The 10,721-nt window shown below is 39.3% G+C and overlaps 1 protein-coding gene across 1 annotated transcript in view; it reads right to left on the bottom strand.

The window, feature by feature from the left end:
- Positions 1–10,721, bottom strand: part of Rp1 (RP1 axonemal microtubule associated) — a 238,420-nt gene that overhangs the window by 74,674 nt on the left and 153,025 nt on the right. Inside the window, exon 15 of the mRNA XM_029533310.1 lies at positions 10,165–10,377. Within this exon, the coding sequence (XP_029389170.1) occupies positions 10,165–10,377 (213 nt within the window). The remainder of the gene's footprint in view (positions 1–10,164; positions 10,378–10,721) is intronic.

The raw sequence follows: 10,721 nt of genomic DNA, 5'->3' as shown, positions 1-10,721 counted from the left end.
CTGGGTCCTCCAGTAGTACTATGTCCAATTTTCTGAGGAACTGCTAGACTGATTTCCAGAGTGGTTGTATATAGCTTTGACTCTTTAGACACGTGTGTTATATTTGGAAGTTAAGCACCGTATTTTTAGATAGTTTGTATATCTCCTCAATGGTTGATATGTTGAGACCTTCTCTTCTCAAATGCAAAATCTACAAGGCGCTTTAATAGACAGTGTCTAGAGCCAACTTATTAGGTTCATTTTCCACCTGAAAGTATCTTAGGTCCGTTGAGCATTTTAATGAATGAGTTTTTACAAATGTGAGCCTGGTTCTGAATCCCTCTAATTTTCTGTCTCAAGATGCCATTTCCTCTCAACATGTTCTCTTTCTATTTATCATGGGGTCTTGCTCTGACCAGAGGTCTGGTGTTTGGACTTCTAGTCTCCAAACTGTGGGCAAAAGAATCCATTTTCTTCATAATGCCATTTCCTTCCTGTATTTAATTGCAGAAATGAGTAATTTGGTCTGTGCAGAGACAAACCAAATAATTGATACACAAACTAGTCTGAGTCTGCAGAACAGAATCTTGTAGCTGTAGTCTTTGACTTTATGAACATTTTGGTTTCAAGTTTTGCATCTGGATAAAACCCAAGGAAGAAAGGGAAGAAACAAACAGACAAATTAATAAGGTAAGAATGTAAGTGTCTAAACTTCAATTTTATTATTGACCTATAACAGGTTAAGCTTTGAACTGAAGAGAGAAACCAAAATGTACATACACTACTTTAGAAGGGGAAAAAAAATCAAGAGCCTTGAACACATCGACACAGGGAAAATTTCCTAAACAGAACACCAATGACTCAGGCTCTAAGATCAACTATAGACAAATGGAATCTCATAAAATTGAAAAGCTTCTATAAGGCAAAGGACACTGTAAACAAGACTAAACGACAACCTACCAACTGGGAAACGATCTTTACCAACCCTACATCCAATAGAGGGCTAGTATCCAAGATATTAGCTAAACAAAGAATCTCAACTGAGGAATATCGAATGGCTGAGAAACACCTGAAAAAATGTTCAACATCCTTAGTCATCAGGAAAATGCAAATCAAAACAACCCTGAGATTCCACTTTATACCAATCAGAATGGCTAAGATGAAAAACTCAGGTAACAGCAGATGCTGGCGAGAATATGGAGAAAGATGAGCATTCCTCCATAGCTGATGGGAATGCAAGTTGGTACAACTACTCTGGAAATAAGTCTTGTGGTTCCTCTGAAAATTGGACATAGTACTATCTGAGGACCCAGCTATACCTCTCATGGGCATATACCCAGAAGATGCTCCAACATATAACAAGGACACATGCTCCACTATGTTCATAGCAGTCATATTTATAATAGCCAGAAGCTGAAAAGAACCCAGATGTCCCTCAACAGAGGAATAGATACAGAAAATGTGGTACATTTACACAATGGAGTACTACTCAGCTATTAAAACAATGACTTCATGAAATTCTTTTTTTCCTCTTTATTATTATTATTATTATTATTATTATTATTATTATTATTATTTTCTTTATTTACATTTCAAATGCTATCCCGAAAGTTCCCTATACCACCCCTGCCCCTGCTCCCCTACCCACCCACTCCCACTACTTGGCCCTGGCCTTCCCCTGTGCTGGGTCATATAAAGTTTGCAAGATCAAGGGACCTCTCTTCCCAATGATGGCCAATTGGGCCATCTTCTGCTACATGACTTCATGAAATTCTTAGGCAAATGGGTAGACCTAGAAAATATCTTCCTGAGTGAGGTAAACCAGTCACAAAAGAACATACATGGTACGTACTCACTGATAAGTGGATATTAGAAAAAAAGTTCCTAATACCTATGATACAACTCACAGACCATATGAAGATCAAGAAGGAAGACCAAAGTGTGGATGCTTCAGTCTTATTTAGAAGGGGGAAAAAAATAATCATGGGAGGTAGAGGGAAGGAGGGACCTGGGAGGGAGGCAGGAGGGTGAGGGAAAACGGGGACAGGATCAGGTTTGGGAGGAGGCTGGAGGTTGGGGGCTTGGAAGTACGGAGGGTCACGAGATTGAACAGAGATGGGTAGCAGTGGGGATGAGAATCTGGGGGTAGCCACCAGAAAGTCCCAGATGCCAGAAAAGCAAAAGACTTCCAGGACCCAACTGGGATGACATGAACTGAATATCCAACAGAGGGGAGAGAGAAGCTTTAGAGACTATATCCAGTGGATAGACATGGCCCCCATTTGAGGGATGGGCCACCCATCCATCTCAAAAATATTAACACAGAAATGTTCCTGTCTAAGGGAAATGCAGGGACAAAGAGTGGAGCAGAGACTGAAGGAAAGGCCATCAAGAGAAAATGCCCCATCTAGGGATCCATGCCATGTGCAGATACTAAGCCCAGACACTACGATTGATGCCAAGAAGCACTTGCTGATAAAAACCTGGTATGGCTATCCCCTGAGAGGCCCTACCAGAGCCAACCTTCAGACTGAGCACAGGAACCCCAATGGAGGAGTTAGGGGAAGAACTGAAGGAGCTGAAGGGGTTTGCCACCCCANAGGAAGAACAACAATGTCTACCAATCAGACACTCCCCCTCTAGAGCTCCCAGGGACTAAACCACAAACCAACTAGTACACCTGGAGGGACTCATGGCTCCAGTTGCACATGTAGCAGAGGGTTGCCTTATCTGGCACCATGGGAGGGGAGGCCTTTGGTCCTGTGGGGGTTCAATACCCCAGCATAGGGGAAGTGGGTGGATGGGGGAGGAAGAGCATCCTCATAGAAGCAGAGGATGGGGGATGGCATAAGGGGTTTGGGGAGGGGGATAACATTTGAAATGTAAGTAAATAAAATAACCAACAAAAATAATAAGAAAACTCAATCAGCTTAACTGTGCATGCCAGCATATACTAGAACCATGTTTGTACTTTAGTACACTGCAGACTTTACTCAAACTATGTTTTGTTTATGAACTTTAATTTTATTCTCAAATATAACACAGCTATCCTATTGAATACTGGTGTGATGTTTTACTAAAGGGCTCAAAAATTGCCCTTGATTCACAACTGACTGAACCTTTCCTGGAGACACACCTTCCTTACCAACTCTAAAGCGCACCCCTACTTCTAATGTTATTTTTTTTCATACTGGGAATCACACTCTTTTGAATTAAGTCAAACACGGAGAGAAGGCAAGCCCTAATGCTTTTTCTACAGCTCCACCAACAGGCAGGCCTTCGCACAAAGCTCAATTCTGTTAGCACTGTTAAAAGTCTCTGTTTTGCTGATTTTATTTGGTTTTCCTCTCTCCTGTCATAATAAAAAGTGGGATTTTTCTCTCCAAATGTCACCTCTCCAGGAAACTTCTCCTGACTGCTTTTCAAACCAGTCCCCTCTCTAAGCCTCCGGATATGTAGATGAATTACAACTCAAATGGGATTTCTGACGTTCTATAGTCTCTAAATTATGATTGTTTATATTTTTTTTCAGTAGCACGTCAAGGAATTTTATTTCTATCCTTCAAGTGAAAAACTGAAAATTAAATTTAATATAACTCGGTTTTATAGGATTAGAGTTTCCCTTATTGCATTTTAAGCAAACAACCAACAGTTCTGTTTCATCCCCAGCCCCATATCAACTGGATAAAGGCATTCAGATGTAAAATGAAGTATGTACATTCTCTATATAAAAGCACCCTATGTGCCCCCCTAATATTGGCAACAATAACAATGTGTATGAAGTCACTGTATGGTATCAAGTGCATGTTCTTACCATGTATCCCATGACCATGTCCCATGTTCTCATTGTTAGAGAAGAAAAATCCCAGTGACTTCACCCAAAGTGACATTTTAAGCTTCCCTGTCATTCAATATTTGTTGAGCACCTGTCAGACATAAGGGCTTCCGAATTTGGGATATTTTAATTAAAAATGAAATATGAGTTTTTTATTATATTAATGTGGAAATAATACATTTAATATTACTAATCAACAATGTTCTAATCAACTTTCTCTTCCAAAATGAATCAGCCGATGTTCTATTTCTTTAACAAATATGTTTGATCCTGCTCAGAAAAATCATTGTTGCTATCTTCAAGGCTTTCCTATAGCCTCAAATATTAATATGTGGACCATTGTCTAAATATTAATATAACATTTTAATTACATTTTATTACAATTAATGTACATATTTAATTGCATTAAATGTTAGGCCATTTGCTAGAAAACTCAGCTGAAATACTTTATCTTGCATGTGGCTGCATTCATGTATGACTTTATTAAACTTATTTCTTAAAAAATGTTTGATTAGGTAAAACATGATCTAGAATTATTTGCCTAAAATCAAGTAAAACTTGATAAAGTTTTATACTTCATGGTCTACTAGTCTAACATCATGTATACTTCACCATAATTCAAATAAAACACATATGTGTGCACTCATGTATACTTGTTTATAATTTCAACTTCTTACAAACCTGAGCTGCCCTTAATTTTTTGTCTCAACTATCTTTTTAGTGAACAGTAAAAAATGGACAAATCTTCAATGAGAGAATAGTCATGGTTTCTTCAAACCCAGCAGTTGTTCTTCATGAGCATACTGTTGGTATAAGATGTGCCTGTCCCTTGTTCTCCTTGGTATACTTAACTCATTGGCACATTATTTTCTTTTAACTTCTAAAGTTTTTTTTTTTAATTTGTACTCATTCTTAGGGAGCCAGTGAGCCCACTCTTGTTGTCCTGAGGCTGTGGCTTCTTGAAAGTAACTCCCTTATAACTGTCCTCAGTGAGTCACATGTTGTTTGTTATGAGCCTAGATCCCTACTACAACAAAAACTATTAAAGTGATTTACTCCTACAGAATAAACATTTTTCTGGTGACAGAAATAGAAACATTTGTTTCAGGATCAACATCACCTGTTTTAAAGGTGTGTTTACCTATACAAAAAAAATGTTCTCAGATGTATGCATTTCAATGCAAACACATTGAAAACAGTCATGCTTTTATCCAATGCAATTTATTACACTATTTGTGGAGTAGCAGGCTTCACCATGGCACTCTTGGGCTGTTAAAGCATAGGGAAATGAACATGCATCACCGTTTACCTCAGAGTACATTTTACATCCCCCTGGAGACAGTATGTACACTTTACTTCAGCCTCTAAGCATATACAAACTACAATAACTACAGTAATGTTCTCATTTGTTTTCCAAAGAAGTGTCATTCCAGAAAGAGTCTAGTGACTCATGTCAGATACAAGAAGAGAAATGATGGTCTTCACTGTTCCACATTAATAGTGACAAACACAGGCATCTTGGCTACAGAGACTCACTGGCGAAACCTTACAAAAAATTTTTTAAGTCACACAAGCAAACTTAGTCATTAAACACATTATAACATGAAGAACATGCGCTAGGGAAGTACTTGAACATTTCTCAACAATAAACAAAAGGGGCAATCGTTGTTTTCCTTGGTTGTTCCCCGGAAGTTAAAGGTAAGACTTTGTTGTTGAAGGTGCCATGCACATTGCAGATAGAACTTGAAGAGTTTGAGCTGAATCTGACTGAAAAACATTCTTCTACGGACTACTTTTCGTAGTGCCCAAAGATGCTATGAAAGCTGACAGAGGAAGAAAGAAACCAATAGTACTACCAAGCTGTGACTTCTCTAAACCCAAGTATGTGGCTGGTGAGATGATGGATCGTAGAGAACCTACTACTGGAACTTTTCTGAATAAGTATAATTCCAAAGTGTAGTCTAACATTTATCCTTATACACACAGCTATGTGTAGCCCTCAACCCTTATCAAAAAAGCTTCTGTTTGCTACAGATGGAGACCATTATAAAAGGCCACAACTGGTCAAAATGAGCTACAGGCAATTAATGAGTGCTGAGAGAAGGGAAATTAGTCCTCTCCATGGATGAGTCCAATACAAGTAGTCAGGACTAAAACAATATACACTCAAACAACATTACATGACTCATAGGGCTGCATATATATATATATATATATATATATATATATATATATATAAACAATAATTATTAAAGATAAAGAGACCATGAATTTGAGAGAAAGGGGAGGTGTGGAAGGACCTGGAGGGAAGCCTGGAATGGTGTCATTATATTTTAATTAAATTAGGTTAAACAAATTAAAATGTTAACCTTAAGTAATGAACAAAACTATTAAATTCTTCTTTTTAAGTGATGACTTTTTTACGCTAAACCAGACCATGTCCTAACAAAGGCTGCTTAGCTATTCATAGCTCTAGACCACCCCTCTGAACTCAAACCTCATGTTAGTGTCCTGAAGATAGGCTTGAGGGCCGCTGAACGGCTTGTGATTGCTGCCACTTATGACAGTGATGATGATGACAATGGCGGTAAAGAGTACCTGATGGATAGATTATAGTGTGAGTGTGAGGTGATAGGGATCTTTTCTGAGAAGGGAGCTTACTGGGTTCTGGCCAGGCATACACTGTGATCCTCCTTTTGCTTTGCTCACCAATCTGGTGACAGTATCACTGAACTCATCGCGGGCTAGAAGTGGTGGGACTTTCCTGTTTATAGAGCATTCAGAAGTCACTGGCTTCCAGGACAGGTACTTTACATTTTCAAATCCTTTAGTAATAATGATCCAATATAATAATTTTTCCTAGAATATATTTAAAATTCTTAGGAAACATAACAAGAAGACAGAGATGTTTGATCCCTGAGTTTTAAGTGTAGGTAGGCAAAGGAAATTGAGTTGTGGTTCACAGGCTGTAAAGATCTCTAAAACAAATCTTAAGCCAAAAATATTCACATATTTATAAAATACACATAGGAACAAGATTTCCTCTCCAACCCTCAAGGATCAACTTATATGACTTTGGTCCATGTTGAACTGGTACACTGGTGAGCCACAGCCTGTTTTCAAGAGTGAATACTCTGTGCTAGATGATGAGTAGCTATGGAGTGGATGAGTGAATACACTGGACAATGAGTAGCTATGGAGTGGATGAGTTATCTTATGTCACACAGATGCTCTGTCTGCCCTGGCCTGGAAGACATAGCCCATGGCCCAGGCAAGGAGACAGGAGCTGAATTCCAGCAGCAAAAATATTAACATGGTCACTCACAGTCAACTAATACCTTGTTTCCACCTTACCCCAACATGCTTCACTCCTGTTTCCACAAGTTGCCATTCTAGAAACACTGAAATACAGCATTGGAATAAGATATGAATGTCTATAGCACTGTTATTTCTGGTTTGCCCTTTTATACAGGTCCCCATACTGGCCTCTTTTCTGTTTATCTCCCGCTTCACAAACCTGTTACCTTGGCAGTTTTTAGAGTAATGACCTAATCTATAAGAAGCAACATGTGGAATCAATAGTTGGCAGGCCAACCTTCCAAAGGCCTGGCAAATTTCTGCCTCATAGTCTATATTCATTTTTTTTTCAATTGTCTACATAGCAAATTCTGAGTAGCCACCTCAAATGTGTGCCTTTACCTTTATTACTGTAGATTTCATTGAAAATTTTGCTTGAATTCTTTGTCAAGAAGCAAATTGTACAGATGCTTGCGCTGCTTTTAAACTGTGAAATAAGTTTATTAGACAATATTTGGGTTGAAATTCTGATGTATGGATGGATGGATGGATGGCTGTATCTACAGTTGGAGTACAGTTTGAGATGATGCTGAATTCTGAGATTACAGCATGCACTACCTCACCAGGATCCAATCTTTTTTTTTTTTCATTGTAATAGCCTAGTGAAATGAAGCTGATATGGTTTTTTCACAAAAATTAATAAGGAAAAGAAGGAAGATAAGCAGGAAAATATGACAATGGGGAGTGTTTAGCGTAAGAGAGAAAGATTATACTATAAATTTGCAGGGAACATAGATTCACATCGAAACAAGATCACCAGCATACTGAAATATCAAATGGTGGATGCAGAGAACAACATTCACACCACAGCGCACATCACTTCAAGGCTGACACAGCTTGTGCATGTTAACAATATGAAGAGAAACCATTTCTCAGATACCCCTCCTATAGAATGAATGAGCATTTGATGATACCATACATAAATAGTCCATGCCTTCATTGTAATATTACCTATTTTATTCCAATTAGCCTATCTTTTGAAAGATCATGAGCAAGATTCTTCATCTCTTTAACTTAGCGCGGTCTGTGAAATGATAGTGTAAGTGATTTTATTATGATTGGGAATGTCAATTAAATGTGAATTGTTACAGGAAATATTAAAAATGAACCAGCACATTTCTGTGCTTGTGCCAGCTACTCTCTGCCCCAGCAATATGGCCAGCCTGTTCTTATCTCATGGTGATGCCGTCCCCATCCAAAAAGCCCTAACTCTCTCCTGCTTCTTCTGTTCCTCTGACCAACCCTGAAGTCCCACCTACTAGCCCAGAGACTGGCTCCTTTATTCATTAGGGGATGGGTCACAAGAACTCATCTGAGTATGTGACTCATTCCTCCTTTGCAGCCCCTCCCAGGAGAGTGGAATTAGCATCAAATACAAACAACCCCAGGGCTATCCACAACAGTGAATGTGTGCACAAACTTTTTAAATTGCTAGTATTAGATATATACATTCATGTGTAGAGAGCTAAGACAGGAACCTAGAGGATCCGGGAAGTTCTTAGTCGGTCCTCTCACCATCTGCATAAACTCAGGTATAATCATCCATTTAGCCAAATTTCAGACTTGGAAGAACTACTCAATTGATGGCTCTTCCTGGTTGCCAACTCCATGATACCTGGAATCAATTAAATCCCCCAAATGCAGGGCACAAATATGGATTTTTGCTTCATATGAAGTGGGAAGATCTACTTCAAATCTTTGAGGCAGGAACATACACTATTAATCCTGATCTTCTGAGCTGGGAAAACCCCACCTCTAATCCGGGCCATGCCTTCTACTGGCAGCCTATATAAGGACATGGAAGAAGGAAGCTTCTGCTCTTGGCCTACTTGCTCTCACCTTGCTAGCAAGTCTGTTTCTTCACTGGCATTAGAGCCTACTTCTCGAGAATATACTGGAGACCAGGTAAGACATCTAGAAGAACTACTAGATTCTTGGAGTTTCCATTTATAACAAGAATTGTTGGATTAGCTGGACCACAGCCTGTAAGCCATTCTAATAAATCATACATATGTATAGGATAGAAAGAGAGTCATTCTGTAAGTTATGTTGTTTGTTTCAACTAAACTGTTTCTAATAAAAATAGGTGGGGAGAGCATTGATATGGAAATTAATTTTTTTACTAGGAACAGCGATATAACATTAATTCCAGCACTTTAGAAGCAGAAACATCTAGATTTTCTTACATTTGATACCAGCCAGGTGTATGAAGCAAGTTCCAGGCTATCCAGGGCTACATAATGAGATTCAATCTCAATTTAAAAAAGAAGGATCACATAGGCCCCTCACCCAAGGAAAATTATTCATTTATATTCCTTTCAATAGCTCTCCTAAGGCTCAAGATTGCTAAAGCCTGACATCACTTAGAATTTACAATTACTTGCTAATAGTGTGTGGGTTTTCCAGTGGAGAGGATCCAGGCACTAAGAAGAATAAAGAAACAATGAGCTGTAGCCTTTTAGAGGCTTGGTTTGTGGGGTAGACTTGCAGATCAATAACAGCAGCAAGATCAGGGAGCTCATTAGAAAGGTACGCATTCATCCAGGTGTGGTGACTGCGCATGCCCGAAAGCCTGTCACTCAGGAAACTGAGGCAATAGGACAGGGTTGTGCGGTCAAGCTTAACTAGAATGGAAAGGATAAGAAAGTGGAGGAGAGGGAAGATATAGGTAAGGTGAGAAGAAAAGAAGACTCCATCTTCCAACCGGAGTCTTTCGCATCACAATCTCCTTGAAGACAACCGTAATTCCCAGTGCTTTGTATTTATGCGATATTTCAAAGTCACTGTGAACTGAGTCTTTGTCTAAGCACAACAGGCTCTCAGCTACCCACTGCATTTACTTAAACCCCAGACAAAGGGAACGTGTCACACATCATATCCAATTTCCAAAGTATTTGTAGGTAAAAGTTAAAATCAATGCATTCAGAAAGATCCTCTGGCTATTACAGAGAAACACCCTAAACATTTTCTGGGAGGAAAAAAGAGATGCTTACCGTTCCGTTACAGTACCCATCCTTAATCCTCAGATACATTCGTGCAGTTTTCACACTTTCAAACATGCAGATCCCAGAACTGATTCTATGCACTCTCCAGTGGGATTGTTCTGACTGGTTCCCGGCTCCTGTGCAGGTCCCATTGGGCTGCAGACACAGTGCCTGACACAAGCTTGTAGCGAGTATAACCACAGCACTGCTGAGGAATACACCCTTTGGAGAAATAAACAGAAAAGCAGTAAGTACACAAGGCTTTCATTCTGCCAGGAGGAGATGGCTCTAGGGAGGGTGCAGCGACCAGGATCTTACTTACCAGCAGCTAGAAACTGAAACTGAACAAAAGAAAGAACTTAACTGCAGTAATAAGAGATCAGAATGTGTAGGTGGATTTATATCTATGATTAGTTATTCACAGAGTAATATCCAGTTGTTATGGACACTTTGAAAAGTAAAGTACAGCTGGGCGTGGTGGCGCACGCCTTTAATCCCAGCACTCAGGAGGCAGAGGCAGGCAGATTTCTGAGTTCGAGGACAGCCTGGTCTACAAAGTGAGTTCC

Source organism: Mus pahari, chromosome 22 (genome assembly GCF_900095145.1).
Source record: "Mus pahari chromosome 22, PAHARI_EIJ_v1.1, whole genome shotgun sequence".
Lineage (NCBI taxonomy): Eukaryota > Metazoa > Chordata > Mammalia > Rodentia > Muridae > Mus > Mus pahari.
This window is presented reverse-complemented; position numbering and strand designations above follow the sequence as displayed.